This window comes from Salvelinus fontinalis, chromosome 16, assembly GCF_029448725.1.
Source record: "Salvelinus fontinalis isolate EN_2023a chromosome 16, ASM2944872v1, whole genome shotgun sequence".
Taxonomy (NCBI): Eukaryota; Metazoa; Chordata; class Actinopteri; order Salmoniformes; family Salmonidae; genus Salvelinus; species Salvelinus fontinalis.
Genome location: NC_074680.1, coordinates 41,306,731 through 41,332,214, shown reverse-complemented (window position 1 = coordinate 41,332,214; position 25,484 = coordinate 41,306,731). Strand labels below are relative to the sequence as shown.

At 43.6% G+C, this 25,484-nt stretch overlaps 2 protein-coding genes across 3 annotated transcripts; both read left to right on the top strand.

The window, feature by feature from the left end:
• Positions 1-4,320: 4,320 nt before the first annotated feature.
• On the top strand, positions 4,321-16,121 carry gcfc2 (GC-rich sequence DNA-binding factor 2). Its single transcript, XM_055865467.1, has 18 exons — positions 4,321-4,724; positions 5,237-5,332; positions 5,426-5,602; positions 5,982-6,224; positions 6,536-6,639; positions 6,724-6,851; positions 7,027-7,210; positions 7,454-7,577; positions 7,745-7,808; positions 8,412-8,506; positions 8,765-8,964; positions 9,086-9,230; positions 10,680-10,801; positions 13,017-13,093; positions 13,416-13,482; positions 15,290-15,436; positions 15,615-15,748; positions 15,856-16,121. Exons 1-18 carry the CDS (start codon positions 4,394-4,396, stop codon positions 15,971-15,973), a joined length of 2,556 nt encoding a protein of 851 aa, XP_055721442.1. The 5' UTR covers positions 4,321-4,393; the 3' UTR covers positions 15,974-16,121.
• A 690-nt stretch (positions 16,122-16,811) lies between these two features.
• Positions 16,812-20,235, top strand: pfn4 (profilin family member 4). Of its 2 annotated transcripts, none has more exons than XM_055865772.1 (4): positions 16,812-17,051; positions 17,387-17,521; positions 17,683-17,788; positions 17,957-20,235. In XM_055865772.1, exons 1-4 carry the CDS (start codon positions 16,935-16,937, stop codon positions 17,983-17,985), a joined length of 387 nt encoding a protein of 128 aa, XP_055721747.1. In that variant the 5' UTR covers positions 16,812-16,934; the 3' UTR covers positions 17,986-20,235. The 2 variants fall into 2 exon arrangements, with proteins under 2 accessions (XP_055721747.1, XP_055721746.1); XM_055865771.1 differs by having other exon boundaries at positions 17,683-17,854.
• Positions 20,236-25,484: the final 5,249 nt, after the last annotated feature.

Genomic DNA, 25,484 nt, shown 5'->3' with positions numbered 1-25,484 from the left:
TAATTATATTAATTGAAATGCTAATCCTTTGCACATGAACGCTCACTCATTCGGGAATAATTGCAATCCATATATATTTACGCTCAGTGTGTCGTCGTGATCTCTGTTGGAATCGTCCGTCTTTCTGTTGGAAAGTTCATCTAAGCGTCTCTCTGCTTCCCTGGAGTCTTTCGTGGTTCGAATGGATACATCAGAGTAACATTCAGAAATGTTCTATAGAATAGATGTTTCGGCGGTTGTCTGTCTTCGCATTTCAGGTTGACATAATGTCTAGCTGCAGACTAGTAATTAGTATCTAAGATTTGCTCTTATTCTGTCGGGATTGATAGTCTCAGAGTTTAACCATTTCCCGCCGTGTAGCCAATGCTCCACGTGGTATGGTTAGAAATTCAAAAACCATTACAACCTTAGCTTATACTGAGGTTTTTGTGGTCTCTTCTCAAACCGTGACTGAGGTACGCAAGGTCTGAAGATGATTTCTTCAGGTGGGGGTTTTATTCCTAACAGTAGAAAAGGGCTGTCCCATGAGCCAGACCATGTCTGTGCTCATGGGGGCGGGCCAATGACTTAGTTGAACTTTAAAGGGAATACAATTCTCCCACATTAACATCATTACATCATTTCACAAATAGTTTCATCTTTACTCATTCAATTTATACAATAATTAGACACAAACCTCATAACGGAGGCACCTGTATAAACAGAGTTATAGTAATGTGGCTGTATTGTCTTTCATGCGGTCACAAACATGAATCAAAACGGACCGGGTCGTAGCTGGCTTCTCCACCGACCGTTTACACATTCTCCAAAACATGGACATTGTTCAGTTCTCAAGTTCTGTGATTTAGAAGAAGTTCCTTTGTTCTACTGTGGAACTCTCTCTCTCTATACTGCATGGCCAGGAGGACGGTGTCTCCTCCAGGAATTTATGACCTGAGATAACAGAACCTGGGTGTAGGAGGGAGAGAGAGGGGGATGCCACAATCTATACCAAGAAAGGGCCACGTCATGACAGCAGTTATGATATTATTTAGGACCTTGAGCTTGGCTGAGGTGCACCCATGACCAGCTCTGAAACCAGATTCCATAGCAGAGAAGGTACGGTGGGATTCGAAATGGTCGGTGATCTGTTTGTTAACTTGGTTTTCGAAGCCCTTAGAAAGGGAGGGTAGGATAGATATAGGTCTGTAACAGTTTGGGTCTAGAGTGTCTCCCTCTTTGAAGAGGGGGATGACCGTGGCAGCTTTCCAATCTTTGGGGATCTCAGACGATACAAAAGAGAGGTTAAACAGGCTAGTAATAGGGGTTGCAACAATTACGGCGGATAATTTTAGAAAGAGAGGGTCCAGATTGTCTAGCCCGGCTGATTTGTATGGGTCCAGATTTTGCAGCTCTTTCAGCACATCAGCTTTCTGGATTTGGGTGAAGGAGAAATGGGGGAAGCTTGGGCAAGTTGCTGTGGAGGGTGCAGGGCTGTTGACCGGGGTAGGGGTAGCCAGGTGGAAAGCATGGCCAGCCGTAGAAAAATGCTTATTGAAATTCTCAATTATCGTGGGTTTATCGGTGGTGACAGTGTTTCCTAGCCTCAGTGCAGTGGGCAGCTGGAAGGAGGTGCTCTTATTCTCCATGGACTTTACAGTGTCTCAGAAGTTTTTGGAGTTTGTGCTACAGGATGCAAATTTCTGTTTGAAAAGGATATCCTTTGCTTTCCTAACTGCCTGTGTATATTGGTTCCTAACTTCCCTGAAAAGTTGCATATCGCGGGGGCTACTCGATGCTAATGCAGTACTCCACAGGATGTTTTTGTGCTGGTCAAGTGCAGTCAGGTCTGGAATGAACCAAGGGCTATATCTGTTCCTGGTTCTACATTTTTTGAATGGGGCATGCTTATTTAAGATGGTGAGGAAAGCACTTTTAAAGAACAACCAGGCATCCTCTACTGACGGACTGAGGTCAATATCCTTCCAGGATACCCGGGCCAGGTTGATTAGAAAGGCCTGCTCGCTAAAGTGCTTTAGGGAGCATTTGACAGTGATGAGGGGTGGTCGGCTTTGACCGCAGACCCATTACGGACGTAGGCAATGAGGCAGTGATCGCTGAGATCCCGATTGAAGACAGCAGAGGTGTATTTGGAGGGCAGGTTGGTTAGGATGATATCTATCTACCCGTGTTTACGGATTTGGGGTTGTACCTGGTAGGTTCATTGATAATTTGTGTGAGATTGAGGGCATGTAGCTTAGATTGTAAAACGGCCGGGGTGTTAGGCATGTCCCAGTTTAGGTCACCAGTACAAGCTCTGAAGATAGATGGGGGGCAATCAATTCACATATGGTATCCAGGGCACAGAAGGTGGTCTATAGCAAGCGGGAACGGTGAGAGAGTTGTTTCTGGAAAGGTGGACCATCAGGGTTAAATAATATTCACAGTGGTTGTAGAGGGTGCAACAGGTCAGTACCTCAGGAGAAAATGTCAGTTGGCTTTTCATAGCTGAGCATTCAGAGTTCGAGACAGCAGGTGCGGTTGAGAGAGAGAGTTGAAAACAGCAGGTCCGGGACAAGGTAGCACATCTGGTGAACAGGTCAGGGTGGGTTCCCTAGCCGTAGGCAGAACAATTGAAACTGGAGCAGCAGCACGACCAGGTGGACTGGGGACAGCCAGGAGTCACCAGGCCAGGTAGTCCTGAGGCATGAACGTAGGGCTCAGGTCCTCCGGGAGGGGAGGGAGAATTAAAGGTAGCATACTTCAAATTCCGTTAAATTCTGTTCAAATAGAACTTTGTTCTCTTCGTTATGCTTGACGCGGTGCAAGTCCCATCTCTCCCATCTCCTCATTGGTTTTTAGGAGCATTTACCCACATGGGTGATTGAAAGATAAACTGAGGTCCACACTCCAGTCGGTTGTAGTAATGCACAGTAAAGTTGTTTTTTAACCACCATATAAAATCCAAAGAAGAAGAAGCCTAAATAGGAGAGATTACTAGAAACAAACTCGGTTTACACTTTTATCTGTGGATTAATTCTCGGAGTAGAGAACCTTGTGCTTTTCAGGTAAAATAACAACCCAATGTTTGGCTTCCTCAGTGATTTTACCCCCGAACCGCTACTGATTAGCATAGACATGACATCATACAAAACACCTCCAAACAAGACACGGTATTAAGAACAAGATCAAACGAACATACACAATTCACCACGACAGTTTCTTGTAATTATTGCTTGCAATCTGGCCAACCATAACAACACACTGCCTTTTGCCCCTTTGAAGCTCCTGCATCGTTTTCGTGACTTTGCTAACTCCTTCAGAGGACAGAATATTTCCAAATAATTCCCATAGAGATAGATAGAGGACTGTAGTGCCCGGAAACCTGTTTTAGCATAGGCCGCGCCATGGAGGACTTTCACCATTTTGAAGTAGTCAACTGATTGGGACTTCCTATGGTTTAAGGAAGGATCACATGATTCCATCTTGGTCATCAGGGGGGATCAGTCAAAGACAGTACAGTATGAAGATAGGCAGAAACTTATTCTCTCATTGAAATCCCTGATCACGCTTTAAGGTGGTGTCATGGCAACGTTGGCTAGCTCGTGCAGAAACACATAATTTGGATTTGATTTGATTTGAAATGTCGTCTGGCGAAGGAACTGTGCAGGCCGTAAAATCAAAGGCACGCCTTCGATAAAAAGTTGTTTTTGACAAAAATTTAAATGTGTGAGTTTGTCACTTTCATGAGGTTGGAGTACTAACATGTTCAACTACTTAAGACATTGGCTCAAGTTGAGGTTGTGCTTTTAGATTTAAAAAAAAATTAACTACTATAATAATGTTTAACTTCTTGTGAGCAAACATTCCATATCTGTAGGTGGCAGTAAATCGCCAACCTTGGCTTTATACATGCTGAAACAAGTTTGTTTGCCAATACATAGAAGTAGTAGAATAAGAAAATTGACTAGGCCTACTTCAAAATGGAGATGGCCTCAATGGCACTGCCCATGCTCTCACAAATGCCATGATGAATCAGATACAATGATGCGATGTCTATCTAAGTCTATGGGTATTCCTCTTCTTGGATCAGCTAAAAAGGAGGACTACGAAACAATAATAATAAAATACTCTTACTGTTTTTCAGACTTCCATATTGTTTTTAATCTATTAATCACATAATACTGTAACTATCACATAATACTATAATTTCAGAGATTGGTAAAATATTGATATAATTAAAACGTCGTTATTGTGACCGTGAACGCACCCCACCCCCGAGTCCTCGACACTGACTAACTACATGACCCAAAATGCATTTCGAGAGGATTGCCGACACATTTACTTCTTCTCAAACGTATTTCCGACTTACCGTATTGCGATTTATTTACATGGCGATCACCTTGTCCTGAAAATGTTCAACAAGAAACCGCGAAGAAACTTCAGGCAAAGGAAAGGAAAATCGAGCGATGAAGATGAACACAAGAGCGGAGAGGATGATGGAAGTAAAACACAAGCTACCGCTTCTAGCATAAAGCCCGCCAAGTTGCCGCAGAATCGGGGGATCTCATGCAGTTCCAAGCGGGAGGCGATGTCACCCAAGTCTGACTCGAGTGGTGCTGAAGACGCGGTAGAATATGGTACTAGTGGGCTGTTCGTTGGCACTAGATCGCCTAACAGTAAAGAGGAAAAGGATGGACGGAAGAAGAAAGGAAACGTGCTCAGCTTCTCTAATGAGAAAGAAGGTAAGCGTTTGACCTGTTTTGTTACGTAAACTCACAGTCCACAGACGTATTTCAAACGTCACTAACTGACGGTAAGGTGGGTGTTGTGTAAGAGTATCTGTAAAGTGGCTTCCCCTCCTTGTGTCCTTAATTTGTACTGTCTGAAAAGTGAAAACACAGGACTGGTGGCGGCAGCAATATGGGACATTAATTGCATTTCCTATATATGAATTGTCTATCCTTCACCTGGCTAGTTCTCTAGTTCAGGTGGAGGAGAGGGGTGAATCTCTATTGTATTTCCTTGATTCCATGCATTGTCGCTTCTTGCCCCCTTCTCAAAACACATTGGAAGAGAAGATCAGAGGGGAGGGCATGAAGAATCAAGGAAATACAATTTAGATTCACCCAAGGTTTCAATAACTTGTTTGACAAGGATAGGAAGCCATTTCAGATGTATAGTGAACCCAATGTCTTGATTTAGAGAGACAATCAGTTGTGTTATTAACAGTTTTCTATCTCTTCCCATTTTGAAGGATCTGAGTTCAAACTAAAGAAATCGTCAGATAAAGCTGTGGTCTTCCAAGCCAGGAGAAAGGAGGCTTCCCCTGCAAAGACCTCCCGCTCTACTGGTGAGCACAACGTTGCCATTTTAATGCTGTAAAAACACACCACAGTTAAGGCTAGATGATTGATCAGTCTAACCATGTCTGTTTTGACCCCAGCCAGGAAAGATGTGACTGTGGTTGTGTCCCGGAAAGAGAGGTCCGGTAGCAATGTGTCCGGAGAAGAACTGTCATCAGAGAGTGACGGAGAGGGAGACGCCAAGTCAACCACATCCAGCTCTGCTTCCTCCATGTCCTCCACATCCTCCAAGTCCTCCACTCAGAAACAGAAACCAGGTCAGTCTCACAGATAGCTTGGGCTCCAAAGAAAAGGCTATAATTTATCCAATGCCAAAAATGTGCACCAGCAATCAGCCAAATGCTGGTGAAAATTCTGAGTGGCTAGTAAGTTTTTAAAAAATCAGTCAGCCACACTGGCTGGTAGATGCAAAAGTTAGTTTCAGGACATGGACTATATCAAAGAACTCTGAAGAGTGAGTTTGTCTTAACCAGCCTGTAGCTACAACGGACCCTTGCAGGGTAAGATAATCCACCCCTGGTCTACACAGAGACCGGCAGATAGGCAGCATTCTGAAGAGACTGTGTGTGTGTGTGTGTGTGTGTGTGTGTGTGTGTGTGTGTGTGTGTGTGTGTGTGTGTGTGTGTGTGTGTGTAGTGGTGATCCCAGATGCAAGAAGGATCCAGGCGGCCAGAAGGCAGCGTCAGGCGGCCAGAGCCCAGAAAGACTATATCACCCTGGGGAGAGACGGGGAGTGTTCCCCCCGGACCCCAGACCAGGACCTGGAGGAACGCACTGACGAAGATTATGATGATGATGATGAGCCAGACGACCATGAACGCAGGATTGAGTTTGCCCCGCGGTCCAAAACCATCAGGGAGAGGATAGCAGAGAAGATGGGTGAGGAGGGAGTTGAGAGAATGGAAGATCTATTGTTTTGTTGTCTTGGTCAACAGTTTATTTTTTTATTCGTTTTAGTAATAAATAATAAACAGGCAGTTTTATAATCAAACCCCATAATGATGTATCTATGGCTTTGAGACAGTATAGTGAGTTGTTGATGAATTTATCACACCTCCTTTGACTGAGTGCTGAATTGTGTTCTCTTTGTTTTTAGTCCTTGTGTTGATACTTGAGGTAGTGACAGTCTGTCTTTCTCTCTGTATTTCTGTGTATGGCTCTGTCGCTCCATCCCGCCGGTGTTGGTACAGGAGGTAGTGGTGCTAGTCAGTCTGACGACCAGGAGAGCGAGGACAACAACCTCTGGGAGGAGCAACAGATTGGAAAGGGAGTCAAGAGACACCCTGGGGAACAGGTAATATACTCACCCCTCTGTCTCACCTACCCACACACACACTTTCAGTTTCATTCCACCGCCTAACTCTGTCTGTCCCCCTAGAGTCCATCAGGCAGTGAGGGCAGTGGCTCTGTGAGGAGCAGTAGTAGTAGACGGAAACAGAGAGTCAACATCCCAGAGTGTCTGCCTCTCATCAGCCTCAGCGTGGTGAAGAAGAGGATCACTGGGAAGTCAGTTCATTCATCCTTCCATTGCCCTCTCAATACAATGTACCTCATGTACTCTAGCTGCAAAATAATGTTTGTCTAGTAAATCAAAGCTCCACCTTTTCTCCATTTCTCTTCTCCTCTCTCCCCTTCATCCTCCCACCATACCGCTCCTTCTTCCTCTCCTCCCCGTCTCCAGACTGTGTGATCTACGGGAGGTCCACAGGGCTCATGAGGCAGACCTGAGGAGAATGGAGGTGGACATGGACAGCTCTAGAACCTCTCTGGAGAACCTGGAGAGCTGTTCCTCCGACCGCCAGCTTCAGTTCTACCGGGCCACCAATGCCTACATTCAGAACCTGGTGGAATGTCTCAGAGAGAAGGTCAGAGAACAGAGGGATTCTGGGTAACAGGAAGTGTCTGTTGGCATGATCTGGTCTTTAAAATGACAAACAGAAGCACTGTGAGATATAATGTGAAGGTTTGTGATTGAGACAATGTTAAGGAGGGGTGATAATAAGAGTGATTGAGACAATGTTAAGGAGGGGTGATAATAAGAGTGATTGAGACAATGTTAAGGAGGGGTGATAATAAGAGTGATTGACTGATTAATTGATCATCTCTAGGTGGTAGAGATCAACAGTGTGGAAGTGGACATGCACACTCTTCTGTCTGACCAGGCAGAGGTACTGTTGTCACGGAGACGAGAGGCCATACGGCAGGAGTCATCTAGCCTACAGCAGCTCAGCTGTGAGTGTGTCTGTTTGTGTACTATGATTGTGTGGTCCTAGTCAGTGAAAAGGCAGAATGTTAACCATAGTACTCCTCCTCACACTCTCTTGATTGGTTTATTTTTTCTGATTAGCTGTAGTTGGGTGAATTTTCTAGACTTATTATCTCTCTCTCTCTCACTCTAGATGCCACTGATCCACAAAGTGAAGGAGACTCCGGGGAAAGCGGGAATGAAAAAACAAATAAGAGGTGAGTGAGGATACTCCGTTTAGTACTTACACATCGCTTTAGCTGCTGTATTCACCAGTCACAATGTAATGAGGTCATTTCCACCACTGCGTCACAATGTAATGAGGTCATTTCCACCACTGCGTCACAATGTAATGAGGTCATTTCCACCACTGCGTCACAATGTAATGAGGTCATTTCCACCACTGCGTCACAATGTAATGAGGTCATTTCCACCACTGCGTCACAATGTAATGAGGGCATTTCCACCACTGCGTCACAATGTAATGAGGTCATTTCCACCACTGCGTCACAATGTTATGAGGTCATTTCCACCACTGCGTCACAATGTTATGAGGTCATTTCCACCACTGCGTCACAATGTAATGAGGTCATTTCCACCACTGCGTCACAATGTAATGAGGTCATTTCCACCACTGCGTCACAATGTTACGCGGTCATTTCCACCACTGCGTCACAATGTTACGCGGTCATTTCCACCACTGCGTCACAATGTTACGCGGTCATTTCCACCACTGCGTCACAATGTTACGCGGTCATTTCCACCACTGCGTCACAATGTTACGCGGTCATTTCCACCTACTGTTTGATCTGATCATCCAGTGAGTCAGGAGAGCCAGGTGAGGAAGACTATGGTAGCCTGACGGCCGACAGCGAACCTTCCCCTGAGGAAGAGGCAGAACTGCAGAGGGAGAGAGGTGAGATTTGTAGCTGTCTTGGGCGAGGACATGTGTCTTCCACTTAACAAACGTGTGTTGGTGAAACCTTAATTTCAGCCTAGTATTTAATTCCCAAATGGGTGTCTGCAATAAAGGTTTTCTGCAATATTCAAAATATATCTATCTATCTAAAGATTTGCCATCCCATTCCTTAGAGTTTAGTGCTGCTCTCTAAACTGTAGAATAACAGACAGCGTTTCCACTCTCCCATCTCGTTATCCCTCCTGTCTAAATCAGCGGAGATCCTGAGCAGGTCCCAGGATGTGTTCTGTGACGTGCAGGAGGACTTCTGGGAGGTGAAGAAGGTTCTGTCTCGCTTCAACGAGTGGAGAGTAGCCTTCTCCGAGTCCTACCACTCAGCCTACATCAGCCTCTGTCTGCCCAAACTACTCAACCCACTCATCAGACACCAACTTTTAGGCTGGAACCCCCTGCAGGTACGGTACACAAACACACACTCTGTACAAAATCCGTACTGGATGTCACACAGTTCATTCTTTGTGTTTATTTTGACGTACCTCTGTATTTGGTGTCATAATAATTCTCTGTGTGTATCAGGCTGCAGGAGAGGACTTTGAGGCTATGCCGTGGTTCTCTGCTGTGGAGACGTTCTGTCACGGACTGGGTTACCAGGAGGCAGATCACACTGACAGGAAAACACTGCCTGCTATCATAGAGAAGACTCTCCTGCCCAAAATACAAGGTCACCATACACACATAGAGTACCAGTCAAAAGTTTGGACACTAATATTTGTTTCTTTATTTTTACTATTTTCTACATTGTAGAATAACAGTGAAGACATCAAAACTATGAAATAATACATGGAATCGTGTAATAACCAAAAGTTTTAAGGAAATAAATCAAAATATGTATTTTTTTTATATACACTGCTCAAAAAAATGAAGGGAACACTTAAACAACACAATGCACATTTGTGGCCTGCTGACGGTCATTTTGCAGGGCTCTGGCAGTGCTACTCCTTGCACAAAGGTGGAGGTAGCGGTCTTGCTGCTGGGTTGTTGCCCTCCTACGGCCTCCTCCACGTCTCCTGATGTACTGGCCTGTCTCCTGGTAGCGCCTGCATGCTCTGAACACTACGCTGACAGACACAGCAAACCTTCTTGCCACAGCTCGCATTGATGTGCCATCCTGGATGAGCTGCACTACCTGAGCCACTGAGACGTCTCATGCTACCACTAGAGTGAAAGCACCGCCAGCATTCAAAAGTGACCAAAACATCAGCCAGGAAGCATAGGAACTGAGAAGTGGTCTGTGGTCACCAGCTGCAGAACCACTCCTTTATTGGGGGTGTCTTGCTAATTGCCTATAATTTCCACCTGTTGTCTATTCCATTTGCACAACAGCATGTGAAATTTATTGTCAATCAGTGTTGCTTCCTAAGTGGACAGTTTGATTTCACAGAAGTGTGATTGACTTGGAGTTACATTGTGTTGTTTAAGTGTTCCCTTTATTTTTTTGAGCAGTGTATATAAAAAAATATATATACATTCTTCAAAGGAGCCACCCTTTGCCTTGATGACAGCTTTGCACACTCTCTCAACCAGCTTCATCTGGAATGCTTTTCCAACAGTCTTGAAGGAGTTCCCACATATGCTGAGCACTTGTCTGCTTTTCCTTCACTCTCCACTCGTTGAAGCGTGGCTTCTTTGAAAAATGTAAAATATATTTTGATTTGTTTACTACATTTTTTATTTATTTATTTATTTAACCTTTATTTAACCAGGAAGGGCTCATTGAGATTTAAAAACTATTTTTCAAGAGCGTCCTGGCCAAGATAGGCAGCACCAAGTCATTACAAAAATTACAGACAGACAACATGAAAAACTACAAGTAATCTAGTAAAAACCATTGAATTCACTAGAGTATAACAAAATCAAAAACAGCAAATTAAAAACATTGACAGGTCAGGGAATCAGCCTCAAAATACATGATTCCATATGTGTTATTTCATCATTTTGATGTCTTCACTGTTGTTCTACAATGTAGACAATAGTAGAAGTGAAAAGCCTGTTTGTGTGTATACTCAACTCAATACTAATGTGTACCTCACTCCCTTTATCAATATTGTCATGACTGGACCTGTGATTTTACAGAGGATTGTCTCACTTTAATCTGCATCCCTCCTTTCAGGTTTTGTGGAGTTGGTGTGGGACCCTCTGTCCAGCCGTCAGTCTCTGTGTCTGTCTGAGCTGTGTCGCAGACTGCAGGATGACTACGCTCTGTTTGAGGGAGAGCAGAGCAAACCGGTCAAGGTAACAGTTAATATTGCATCTACAGTGCAGAGCCCGGGTCTAGCAACAACACTCCCAGCCAGTCACATATGCAACTCCCCACTGGAGACAGCCCGTCTCCCCCTCTGTTTCCAATGCAGGTTGACTTTTTATTGTCATGAATCTTGTCCTGGAGGCAGAACTGAGCGACTTTGTCTCATATAGGCCAGCTGCAGAATTGGCTATATTGTAAAAAAAAAAAAAAAAAAAAAAATCATAATTTAAGGTTAGGTTTTAGGGTTAGCAGTGTGGTTAAGGTAAAGTTTATAATCAGATTTTATGACATTGTGTCTGCTAGTGACCACTGCAGAGCTCCCTCCAGAACAACATTCATGACGAAAAACGCTAACCTGCATTTCAAACAGTTTATAAAGTGTACCTTTAAAAACAAAAATACTAATACAGTGAATTCAGGAAGTATTGAGACCCCTTGAATTTTTCTACATTTTGTTACGTTACAGCCTTAATCTAAAATGGATAAAATAATTATTTCCCCCTCATCAATCTACACACAATACAACATAATGACAAAGCAAGCTCTGTCATGTTGGATGGGAAGCGTTGCTGCACAGCTATTTTCAGGTCTCTCCAGAGATGTTTCGATTGGGTTCAAGTCCGGGCTCTGGCTGGGCCACTCCAAGGACATTCAGAGACTTGTCCTGAAGCCAATCCTGTGTTGTCTTGGCTGTTTACTTAGGGTCGTTGTCCTGCTTGATGGTGAACCGTCACCCCAGTCTAAGGTCCTGAGCGCTCTGGAGCAAGTTTCCATAAAGGATCTCTCTGTACTTTGCTTCGTTCATCTTTGCATCAATCCTGACTGTTCTCCCAGTCCCTGCCGCTGTAAAACATCCCCAAAGCATGATGCTGCCACCACCATGCTTCACCGTCGGGATGGTGCCAGGTTTCATCCAGATGTGACACTTGGAATTCAGGCCAAAGAGTTCAGTCTTGGTTTCATCAGACCAGAGAATATTGTTTCTCATGGTCTGAGAGTTCTTTAGGTGCCTTTTGGCAAACTCCAAGCAGCCTGTCATGTGCCTTTTACTGAGGAGTGGCTTCTGTCTGGCCACTCTACCATAAAAGCCTGATTGATAGAGTGCTGCAGAGATGGTTGTTCTTCTGGAAGGTTCTCCCATCTCCATAAAGGAACTCTGGAGCTCTGTCAGAGTAACCATCGGGTTCTTGGTCACCTCCCTGACCAAGGCCCTTCTCCCCCGATTGGCCGGGCAGCCAGCTCTAGGAAGAGAATTGGTGGTTCCAAACTTCTTCCTTTCTTCCAGAATGATGGAGGCCACTGTTTTCTTGGGGACCTTCAATGCTGCAGACATTTTTTGGTACCCTGCCCCAGATCTGTGCCTCGACACAATCCTGTCTCGGAGCTCTACAGACAATTTCTTCGTCCTCGTGGCTTGGTTTTTGTTCTGATATGCACTGTTAACTGTGAGACCTTATATAGACAGGTGTGTGCCTTTCCAAATCATGTCCAATCAATTGAATTTCCACAGGTGGACTCCAATCAAGTTGTAGAAAAATCTCATGGATGATCAATGGAAACAGGATGCACCTGAGCTCAATTTCGAGTCTCATCGCAAAGGGTCTGAATACTTATGTATAAAGGTATTTCTGTTTTGAATTTGTTATAAATTTGCAAACATTTCTTAACCTGTTTTCACTTTGTCGTTATGGGGTATTGTGTGTAGATTGATGAGGATTTATTTTTTTTAATCCATTTTAGAGAAGGCTGACGTAACAAAATGTGGAAAGTCAAGGGGTCTGAATACTTTCTGAAGGCACTGTATATATACAGAACCAGTCAAGTTTGGACACACTTACTCATTCAAGGGTTTTTCTTTATTTTTACTATTGTCTACATTGTAGAATTATAGTGAAGACATCAAAACTAATGAAATAACACATGAAATCATGTAGTAATCAAATAAGTGTTAAACAAATCAAAATATATTTGAAACTCTTCAAAGTAGCCACCCTTTGTCTTGATGACAGCTTTGCTTTGGGAACCACTGCCCTAGTCAAGGTTCTAGTCACAAAGAATGCCAACCAGAAAGTTGACTGGCTGTAGTCACAGAATTGGAGAGAAACCTAACCTACTTCCTGTGAGTGTGTCAGAATGTAAATAAGTCTCGTTCCCTCTGTCCGTCCCTGTCCTGTGTTTTCATTCGGTCCTGTCCCCTGCCAGGCGTTTGTTGAAGCAGTGATTGGTAGATTGAGGAGTTCCGTGGATGATGACATCTTCATCCCTCTGTACCCTAAGAAGTGAGTGAATCAACCCAGGGTTGTCTCAATGTCATTCTTTAAGTGGTTCATCTAGCTAGACCAAGGCACTCCAACCATGTTCCTGGAGAACTATCCTCCTGTACGTTTTCGCTCTAACCCCAGTTGTGATCAATTGATCAACCAGCTAATAATTAGAATCATGTGTGCTAAATTAGAGTTGGAGCGAACATTTACAGGATGGTAATTCTCCAGGAACAGGGTTGGAGAGCTCCCAGCTAGACATTTCACACTGGTACATGTGTTTATACCAAGCTTGTCATAACGTAGCTTACTTGACCATAACTGGCAGGTGTTTTGACAGGTTTTTAGATGACAAGTCCTCTCCACAGAGGAGGTTCAGAGACCAGCAGTTCTGGACAGCTGTGAAGGTACGTAAAAACACTCTATTTTTAAAATATAGTCTTTTTTCGATGGTGTGCTTCCCATGAGTGGATGGTGTACTGTAGTGACCATGTGGCTCAGTTAGCCCACTACAACTTCCCACTACAAATGCTAACTCCCGTTCGTATAAACTGGTAGAATAGCTAACATACAGAAATCGGTGGTGGTAGTCAGTCATTTTTAACTGCAATGCATTTGATTGGTGACAATGACATGCATTATCCACATGTCATTATCCATAAGCATTATACTAAGATGTTTACCTCAACATCGTGTGAAATACACATATCAGAAATAGCCTAATGCAGGCAAATTTTGCTGCAAAAAAATTAGGAGATTACAATTTCTACCAATAGTTAAGTGACGAGAAAGACAGAGCTTTGTGTGCTGGTTATTGCTGCTACAGTGCATTCGGAAAGTATTCAGACCCACATTTTGTTATGTTACCGCCTTATTCTAAAATGTATTACATTTTTCCCCCTCATTAATCTGCACACAACACCTCATAATGACAAAGCGAAAACCGGTTTCTAGAAAGATTTGCAAAATACATTTTTTTTAAAGCAAATGGCCTCCCGACTTGTGCAGCGGTCTAAGGCACTGCATCGCACTGCATCACTACAGACCTGGGTTCGATCCCGGGCTTTATCACAACCTGAATGCCAAACATCACGTCTGGAGGACACCTGGCCCAATCCCTACGGTGAAGCATGGTGGTGGCAGCATCATGCTGTGGGGATGTTTTTCAGCGGCAGGTACTGGGAGACTAGTCAGCCTATAGGGAGGAGGTCAGGGACCTGGCAGTGTGGTGCCAGGACAACAACCTCTCCTTTTTGTCTTGCTCAATGTGAGCAAGAGAAAGGAGCTGATCGTGGACTACAGGAAAAGGAGGGGGCGAACATACCGCCATTCACATCGACGGGGCTGTAGTGGAGCGGGTCGAGAGCTTCAAGTTCCTTGGTGTCCACATCACCAACAAACTCTCATGGTCCAAACACACCAAGACAGTCGTAAAGAGGGCACGACAATGCCTTTTCCCCCTCAGGAGACTGAAAATATTTGGCAATGGTCCCCAGATCCTCATAGTTATACAGCAGCACCATCGAGAGCATCCTGACCTGGTACGGCAACTGCTCGGCATCCGACCGTAAAGCACTACAGGGGGTATTGTGTACGGCCCAGTACATCCCTGGGACCAGGCTTCCTACCATCCAGGACCTATATACTAGGTGGTGTCAAGAGGAAGACCCTAAAAATTGTCAAAGACTCCAGTCACCCTAGTCAGACTGTTTTCTCTGCTACCGCACAGCAAGCGGTACCGGAGCGCCAAATCTAGTTCCAAAAGGCTACTTAACAGCTTCTACCCCCAAGTCACAAGACTCCTGACCAGCTAATCAAATGGTCACCCGGACTATTTACATTGACCCCCACGCCCCCTTGTTTCTACACTGCTGCTACTCGCTGTTTATTATCTATGCATAGTCACTTCACCCCTACCTACATGTACAAATTACCTCGACTAACCTGTACCCCCGCATTTTGACTCTGTACCGGTACCCCGTGTATACAGTCTATTAATTTTTACTTTAATTTATTTACTAGATATTTTCTTCACTCTTTCTTAAACTAAATTGTTGTTTAAGGGCTTGTAAGGAAACATTTCACTGTAATGTCTACTACACCTGTTGTATTCGGCACATGTGACCAAATAAAATTTGATTTGATTGTCTCTCTTGCTATTTCTGTAACATCCAATGCATTGCTTTTAGTGTTGTTTTGTCTCTTGTGCATCAGCTCCTAGGTAACGTTGGCCAGTGGGATGGGTTGATACCTGAACATGTTCTGATGGAGCTAATGTTGGACAAACTCCTGAACCGCTACCTGATGTTGACGCTACTCAACGAGACCCACTCGCATGACTCTGTCCACACATGTAAAAAGGTTTGTAGGTGAATCGCATGTGTGTCTAACGTTAATGTATTGTCTATGGAGGTTTCAAGTTGTTTGCTTGGGGAATAATTGCTATGCTGTCTTTTGAGATGACTCAGTTTAGTGGTGTCATTTTCAAGTTTTTCTCAAATTAACTAAGATTTCCCTCACGCTCTTTCTCTCTGAGCAGGTTGCGGTGTGTTTTCCTAAGTCCTGGTTTAAAGACTTGAGCTCCTGTCCCTCTCAGCTGAAGTCCTTCAGTGACCATCTCCTCCAGACTGCCCATTCAGTCTGCAAACAGCAGCCTGATCACCCCAACACACGGTAACACTGCCTGCCTACCTCAAATGTACTTTTAGGATTTAGGCAGATTAATGTACCATGGTGAAGGTAGTGTTTTGATGTTAATGTATGTAATGTGGTTTCTGTAGGGCTGTGGTGAGCGATGTGCTGACTGTTTTGGGAAGCATCCAGGCCTGGGACAAGGTAGAGACGATATCGGACAAATACCATTACCAAGACCTGGTGGACACACTCAACCTGTCCTAGTGTGTCCTACTGTGTCAACCATACATCATGTAATATCTGTTGTAATTGTGTGTATTACACAACTTTATTTGTACGTTTTTTTATAAATAAATAAATATTTGAGCTCTGTTAACAGATGTTTGTTACAGTTGCTCTCCAAACTGTTTTATTTTTGCTTCTGTCTTATCTCACAAGAAAACGGTTGAGTGTTTGTAGCTTCATCCCCAGGGCTAAAAAGGCATCCTTCCTTCCATCCTTCAACCAGGGCTAAAAAGGCATCCTTCCATCCTTCATCCCCAGGGCTAAAAAGGCATCCATCCATCCTTCCTTTCAGGGCTAAAAAGGCATCCTTCCTTCCTTCCATCCTTCATCCCCAGGGCTAAAAAGGCATCCATCCATCCTTCCTTCCAGGGCTAAAAAGGCATCCATCCATCCTTCCTTCCAGGGCTAAAAAGGCATCCATCCATCCTTCCTTTCAGGGCTAAAAAGGCATCCATCCATCCTTCCTTCCAGGGCTAAAAAGGCATCCATCCATCCTTCCTTCCAGGGCTAAAAAGGCATCCATCCATCCTTCCTTCCAGGGCTAAAAAGGCATCCATCCATCCTTCCTTTCAGGGCTAAAAAGGCATCCATCCTTCCATCTAGGGCTAAAAAGGCATCCATCCTTCCTTGTAAAAATGTGTTGAATGAGTGTTTTGTGTGTAGAGGAGGAGCAAACAAATAATTGTAAAGTATGTAATGGCAGTGTTTTAATTTATTTTTGAATTCATGTACGCAAAATGTATCAAGGATCAATTACAATGGGAACCATTAGCAGACGCATGTTTTCACTACGATCTCTTTAGGCTGGTAACACCCACCGATGGTCTCCATGGAAACGTCGTCCACCACGCTGAAGGGGGAAAAGTATCAGCAGTAACGCTAACGTTAGTTCTCTGACCTTAACCAAGACATACTATACAATCTGACATAATTGGATATTATGAACCAATTTCAGAATTTGATAAATGACTGTCTTATCGATACAAAACACGTGGAAAGCGCTGTCATTCTGGTTGCCAAGACTGCAGCAGTAACTGCCGCGTCTGCAAGGTTTCAGGCAAGTTCGTCATGTCGCTTTTGTTGTATATATATATTTTTTTAAACATTCAGACATTGCAGTCAACACAATCCAATTCCCGTGTTGACATCCAAGTCAAAGCCCACTTCACAGGCCACCCCATTGTGTAGCAACTACTTATCTTCCAATACCTCAAATTGGAAGAAGTATTGTGGTGCAATATATTACTTTTCAGAATTCATGATTTTCCATATATGGGGTTGAGGCAGCTGGATGGATCAAAGCAATGGGGAAGTGGATTCATCTTGAAGCCTAAAAACCATCTGTCTCCGATCAGATTAATTATGTTACCCTTCATACTCTTAACTTTACAGGTTCTTCCCACACAAGCCCAGATTTTCATAGACTCTTTCAAGCACATGACATTGACCAGAGAGCGGGGCTTCTACTTCCAAGACAAAGCATACACCTGTGTCCGAGCTGACAGGAACTCCATCTACTGCAAATGTGTCAGTAGGCTCATCACAATTTATGAACATACATGTATTATTGTCTCCAGTTTTCCAGCAGTGGTTCTGCAGTACACTGCAGGTTGGTGCAGCTATACTGCACTGTACTTGTTTGTTGTTGAAAGGGTATGTCTGGTCTGATGGATATTTTTCTCTAACAGGGAACACATGGCTTGATTCTTGTGAAGACTGCTCTGTACATCATAGTGGCCACATACAACGACAGCATGTATCCTAGCGTGTGTGTGGAGGCTGTCGAGAAACTAGGTAGGGGGATGTTGGTGCTTCTAACAGCATACAAGCTTCAACAGCTTTCAACTGAAGGTTTTAAAGGTGATGGATTATTGACTGTGTATTATTTACAAATCAGATATGAGGGATATTTGTTTTATGTGTTTGACTAATATGTAATATCATGAGCTATATGCATTTCAGCTGTGTACCTCAAGGATAAGGGGAAATGAAGCACAAACTGAGGAGGAGCAGCATTCTGATGGATGAAACTGATGAAGTGGACTGGTCAAAAACAGTTGCCTACAGGTCCATGTTAGGCCACCTGCTAAGGAGGACAAACATGTTTAGGAGAAAGTCAGTGTGCGTTTTGTTTTCTTTCTATGAACTTGCCCCTGTCCTCTCTCACAGTATACAGGTTTAACCACTAGGTGGTAGTAAATAGTAATTAACCCAGCTACGTGGTCCAAGAACAGATTTGAGTGCAGAGAACCTCTTAGAACAGGGATTATGACCAACCATGGTCAATGAGATGCTGTAGTTCTGCTCCTCAGCAGACAGACAGGGGCTTCGTGGCTAAAGGCCTTTTAAAACTGTCTGTGTTCATCGCAGACGTTCTGTTCAAATGCTTCAATCACTCTCCACCCCCTCTGGTGATAACATGACTAACCTAGCTACACACTCGCACGTACACACACACACCCTGACGTAGCCTTGATGAGTGTTTCAGACCTGAAATGTGTAAATGAATTTCCTCATGTGAACAAATAAAGGAAATCTGTAACTGAGTCAAAACATCAAAGAACCACCACTATATTTTACAGTAGGGATGAGGTGTACTCTGCATATTTTACAGTAGGGATGAGGTGTACTCTGCATATTTTACAGTAGGGATGAGGTGTACTCTGCATATTTTACAGTAGGGATGAGGTGTACTCTGCATATTTTACAGTAGGGATGATGTGTACTCTGCATATTTTACAGTAGGGATGATGTGTACTCTGCATATTTTACAGTGGGGATGAAGTGTACTCTGCATATTTTACAGTAGAGATGAGGTGTACTCTGCATATTTTACAGTAGGGATGAGGTGTACTCTGCATATTTTACAGTAGGGATGAGGTGTACTCTGCATATTTTACAGTAGGGATGAGGTGTACTCTGCATATTTTACAGTAGGGATGAGGTGTACTCTGCATATTTTACAGTAGGGATGAGGTGTACTCTGCATATTTTACAGTAGAGATGAGGTGTACTGCATATTTTACAGTAGGGATGAGGTATACTCTGCATATTTTACAGTAGGGATGAGGTGTACTCTGCATATTTTACAGTAGGGATGAGGTGTACTCTGCATATTTTACAGTAGAGATGAGGTGTACTCTGTATATTTTACAGTAGGGATGCGGTGTACTCTGCATATTTTACAGTAGGGATGAGGTGTACTCTGCATATTTTACAGTAGGGATGAGGTGTACTCTGCATATTTTACAGTAGGGATGAGGTGTACTCTGCATATTTTACAGTAGGGATGAGGTGTACTCTGCATATTTTACAGTAGGGATGAGGTGTACTCTGCATATTTTACAGTAGGGATGAGGTGTACTCTGCATATTTTACAGTAGGGATGAGGTGTACTCTGCATATTTTACAGTAGGGATGAGGTGTACTCTGCATATTTTACAGTAGAGATGAGGTGTACTCTGCATATTTTACAGTAGGGATGAGGTATACTCTGCATATTTTACAGTAGGGATGAGGTGTACTCTGCATATTTTACAGTAGGGATGAGGTGTACTCTGCATATTTTACAGTAGAGATGAGGTGTACTCTGTATATTTTACAGTAGGGATGAGGTGTACTCTGCATATTTTACAGTAGGGATGAGGTGTACTCTGCATATTTTACAGTAGGGATGAGGTGTACTCTGCATATTTTACAGTAGGGATGAGGTGTACTCTGCATATGCGTCGTTGTTTCGGAAGGACTAACCCACCACTGGTGTGCTTGGGCTAATACCTACATTTTCATGTCATCTGACCATACCACTGCCTGGAGTTTGCTAAATGGCTTTGACACTTGTATTGGAATTGTTGCTATGGTTATATGACAAGAAAATAGAGCTCTGGCCACACTGCAGCAGTGGCTTTGGCCTTCAAAAGAACAGCACATATGCAGAAAATACCTCATCCCTACTGTAACACATGCAGAAAATACCTCATCCCTATTGTAACATATGCAGAGTACACCTCATCCCTACTGTAACATATGGTGGTGGATCGTTGATGTTATGGGGCTATTTTACTTCCGCTGGTCCAGGGGCCCTTGTTAAGGTCAACGGCATCATGAACTCTACCAAGTACCAGGACATTTCTGCCCAAAACCTGGTTGCCTCTGCCATGAGGCAGAAACTTGGCCGCAAGTGGATCTTCCAGCAAGACAATAACACCAAGCATAAAATAATAATAAATGTTTTAGCATGCAATGTAACTCGCTCTCTGTATTATTGATTATTGTCAGTCTTTTTTCCTCATCTTTGTCAAGTGATTCAGTAATTCCAGACTCCACAGTACATGCTGCAGAGAGACAAACACCAACGCATGGTAGCACACAGACTTCCTGCACTCTCTGTCACATGCGGTTAGGGCACCTGTGCTTTTAAAGGAATGTGACCTTTGTTGTCAAGTTCTGGTTGAAACCTCTAAAAATGGAAGCTGGGCGGTCACAAAGAATCAGTCGCCTGTCCAATTTGTTGCACACACTCTCTGAGACATCAATTCCTCAGAGAGGATTTGTGCTAGAAGAGGAGAGACCTATTTAACATGGGAGAACAACATCTATCAAGCACAGAGTACCACAGTATGAGTCATAAAACCCATAAATCTCTGTGGTCAAAAAAGGAAATGGTTCCAATCATTTTTCCACCATTCATTTTAAAAACACTTAAAATAATTGCTATGTTTTGATAACCGTGTAAATCTCTCTAAGACAAGATTATTTATATCAATATATTCGCCTGAATTTACCCCCCACACACACAATTGTTTTAACTAATTACTGTAGCATCTTAGAATCAGACTAAATAGAGCCGATATGTCACCTTGTCCGAGAGAGATCTGCATGGTTATCAAAACGTCACGCCAGCGTAAGCCTACATGAAACGCAGCCCTTATTTCAAGTGTTTCTAAAATTCCCTATGGGAAAAATTAATGGTGCAAAAACAATTGAAACCATGTCCCTGTTTGACTGCTAGGTTGTGTCGTGTCTTTGGCATCATTAAAACTGAAGACTTTATCAAAAATTCTCTGTAATTATTATTACGTGATTAAACTGATTAATCGTGTAACTGTAATTAACTAGGAAGTCGGGGCACCAAGGAAAATATTCATATTACAAAGTTATAATTTTCCTAATATAACTTTCAGATGTTTAATATCTGATCAATTAGTCTTCGAATTAATTAATTATTATTTATCTCACGTCAGTCTCATTCCAAACGTCGTAAATTGTTGGTTATCTGCGCGAACCCAGTCTTCACTATGAGTCATCCAGACATCAATTGTCTTAAAATCATTTATTTACTATCTAAGTAATTCACAGAAATGCATCACACAAACAAACATAATAGATATGTTTACAAAGAAATGATAGGGGGATATCCCCTAGTGGGCTAAACCGGTATGGCGGCTTGTTAGACAGAGTGATAATTATAACAATTGAAATGCTAATCCTTTGCACATGAACACTCACTCATTCAGGAACAATTGCAATCAATATATATATATATTTACGCTCAGTGTGTCGTCGGGATCTCAGTTGAAAAATTAGTTTCTGTTGGAGAGTCTGTCCGCCCTCTCTTTCTCTCTGTCGTGGTTAGAATGAATAGTTCAGAGTGACATTCATTCATGTCGTTATAGGATAGATGTTTCGGCGGTTGTCGGTCTTCTCGTTCAATGATACCGAATTCCTAGCTGCAGACTAGTAATTAATATCAAAGACTTGTTCTTATTCTGTCGGTATCGATAGTCTAAGAGTTTAACCACGTGGTATGGTTAAAAGATTCAGCCATCTACTCAAACCTTAGGTTTATGGTCTCTACTCAAACCTTGGCCCTCTCGTGGTAAGCTGGTCTGCAATCTTGAGCCATCTCGTAATTGAGGTAAGCTCGGTCTCCTCTCAAACCTTGGCCCTCTCGTTATCGAGGTAAGCTGGTCTGGTGATAGAAAACCCGGGTGGGGGTTTTATTCGGAAGAGCAGAAAAGGGCCTGTCCCAGGACGCCAGACCATAACTGTGCTCATGGGCGGTCCTCTGATTTAGTTCCACTCCAAAGGGAATTGGAGTTTCCTTCATTAAATAGTCCAAAATCACATTACACAAATTCACAAACAGTATCATCCTCACTCATTCATCTTATACAACAATTTGATGTAAGCCTCATATCTGAGGCTATTGTATAAACAGCGTTATGGTAATGTGGCCGTATTGTCTCGTGAGTTTCACAAAAGTGTACCAAGCGGACCAGTTTGTAGCTGGATTCTTCACCGATCTTTTATACGTACTCCAGAACATAAATACTGTTCAGACCTCCAGTTCTGTCAGGTGGAAGAAATTCCTTTGTTCTCTCTATGAAAACGCACTCTCTCTATACTGTGGCCATGAGGAGATAATCTCCAGGAATTTACGACCTGAGGTCGCAGCAGCCTGAGTGTAGGAGACAGAGAGAGGGGGATGGTGCTCGCTGTACTCAAAGAGGGCAACGTCATGACAGTTGTGTCATGACGTTGGCCTGTGGGTAAGGTTTATGACCCCCCCTCTCTCTCTTGACTCTACTGAAGAACTTTTGAATAACCTTTGTTAAACATAGAGAGTCTGGGAATATCAAACAAGTGGGGGAAAGGAACCATATTTCGGGAATAGAACCAGTTGAAAATATGAGTTGGTACTTAATGAATATGATGTCAGTTCGGTTGTCATCTGAGACATTATGACTGATGACAGGGTGACGTAAACTGTATCTGGGAAAGTCTACACATTCTAGTTATCAGATTCACATGGAATTGTTGTGCAATTTAAATGTTTAAATATGACACTATTTGTGAAAAGATTACATGTAATTTTAGCTTCCAAATGAGAGAATTGGGTTTTCATAAGGTTAGAGCTCTGCTCAATCAGTGGCCCGCCCCTGTGAAGAGACATGGGTTATAAACTATGAAACACACCCTTCTCTCCCTCCACTATATAAGCCCTTGACGAAAATATATCTTTCTTATAGGACGATGATACATACGTTGAAAAGGACTAACATGTTAACTACAGAACTAAGCCAACCTCAGCGTGAGCTTTGGTTGTGAATGGTATAAACTTTGAACTCTTATTCACTAAAGAAGTGAGACATCCTAGCCGTTGAGTTAGCAACAGCAGCTGTAAAAGTGGGCTAGGAAAGGACGGAAGACCTATCCCGTCTACCACACAACGACGATACTTCAACGTATCTAATTTACCACCAGTGACATTCTTCCGAGGACAGGAAGATCTCTCTTGACCAACACGGCCAGCATCTACGACCAACCTACGACCAACCTATTTACTCTGAGCTGCGAAGCGCAGCTCAGAGTAAATATTTATTGCATTTTCCTTTTCCAAATGGCCGGTAATTTAGAATGCATAAGATACTGTATTTACGATAGCACAGCTTCTCCCTTTGTTCCTCAGTCTTCCCGCTCTTTCACTCAAACCCAACCACCTTTTCTTTGTCTAACCAGCTGTCATATCTGTTCCGTCCGCTAGGGACGTTTTCCTTTATGACATAATTTGTAATCATTCTGTGTATATGTAATTCTGTGTGATTAGTTAGGTATTTAGTAAATAAATAATTAAACCCAATTTTGTATTGCTGATTCAAATTATTAGCCAAGGTTTGTGAAGATAACCAAGAATCTACAACTTTCAGATGAGACTGAAATAAGGTGACGATTAATATTGACTGCTATTGATGTAAAATATTACTAGGTCTTTAAGAGTTTATTCGGAAGATAACAGCTCTATAAACACTCTTTTGTGGTGCCCTGACTTTCTAGTTAATTACATTTACATGATTATCTCAATCAGGTAATATTAATTACAGAGAAAGGATTTTATAGAATAGCATGTCATATCACTATCACAATCCGGCATAGCCAAAGACACGACAGTTGCATGGGTATTATGTCACATCCCCTGTGGGTCTCTATTATCAACAGAACTCACAGGAAAACATAGATCTTGTGTAACTTGAAGGCATATTATTTGTTAGTGTTAGCAGAGAATACTCTTTCACAAGGGAGAAACAGCAGTGAGACAGTGGATGAAAGGTTACGTAATGATCCTCCAGTGAGATTGAGGCGCAGAGGAGGACTATGGGTAAATGAGGAGCCGCGGTGCGCACGAACAACTCTGTAGTGTCCTGCACCCTGCTACGTCTGCATAGTGACATCTCTTAAGTGCACTCCATGACCCACTTATCAGAGGTGTTTACTTTTGAGAGCACTCCAACTCCATTGTACGGTATATGATGTGACTGAAGTCTCTCACTGGAACGTTAACACAGCGGTGGGAAACACTCCTCCTGGAGAGATACACAGTTTTCTCCACTCTCTGCTCCAACAGCAGCTAATCACACAATGTCCTGATGAACAGGGGCACCCTTGTCTGTAACTTCAAGACTGATGTTAGCGGATGCCAAGCTTTTAGCTCAGTGGGCTCACACAGTCTTGAGTCATGCAACCAACTGCCATGTTCTTATATTTTATACATTGCTAAGGGTTGTTTGTTAATAAGTGCTGGAGAAAAAGGGAGGCGTATATTCCCTGATATGTGTGTGTGTGTGTGTGTGTGTGTGTGTGTGTGTGTGTGTGTGTGTGTGTGTGTGTGTGTGTGTGTGTGTGTGTGTGTGTGTGTGTGTGTGTGTGTGTGTGTGTGTGTGTGTGTGTGTGTGTGTGTGTGTGTGTGTGTGTGTATTTCCCTTGACGTGGCCTCTCTCTCTGCATGCCAGTCTTGGTTGGTTTGTGTTTTTGGCTCAGAGACAGTCGCTTCATTATTTATTGAGATGTGTGTGTGTGTGTTACATAAATGGTGGTCCTACACAGTCATAATCTAATCATTCCCATGACTGAGGCAGTAGGAGCAGAGACCCAATCTGCCTTTCCTTCTCCCCTTTTCTAGTCTCTATCCCACTCTTTCACTCTCTTTTTCTGGGAGTTCCTCTCCTAATCTAGACATTAATGAGCAGATTAATTCAGACAGGCAGGCAGGCAGGGAGTCAGGCAGGCAGGCAGACAGGCAGGCAGGCATGCAGGCAGACAGGCATGCAGGCAGACAGGCAGGCAGGCAGACAGGGAGGCAGGCAGGGAGGCAGGCAGGGAGGCAGACAGGCAGGCAGGCAGACAGGGAGGCAGGCAGGGAGGCAGGGAGGCAGGCAGGGAGGGAGGCAGACAGGCAGGCAGACAGGGAGGCAGGCAGGGAGGCAGGGAGGCAGGCAGGGAGGCAGGCAGACAGGCAGGCAGACAGGGAGGCAGGCAGGGAGGCAGGCAGGGAGGCAGGCATGCAGGGAGGCAGGCAGACAGGCAGGCAGGGAGGCAGGCAGGGAGGCAGGCAGGCAGGCAGGCAGACAGGGAGGCAGGCAGGGAGGCAGGCAGGCAGGGAGGCAGGCAGGCAGACAGGCAGACAGGCAGGCAGACAGGCAGGCAGGGAGGC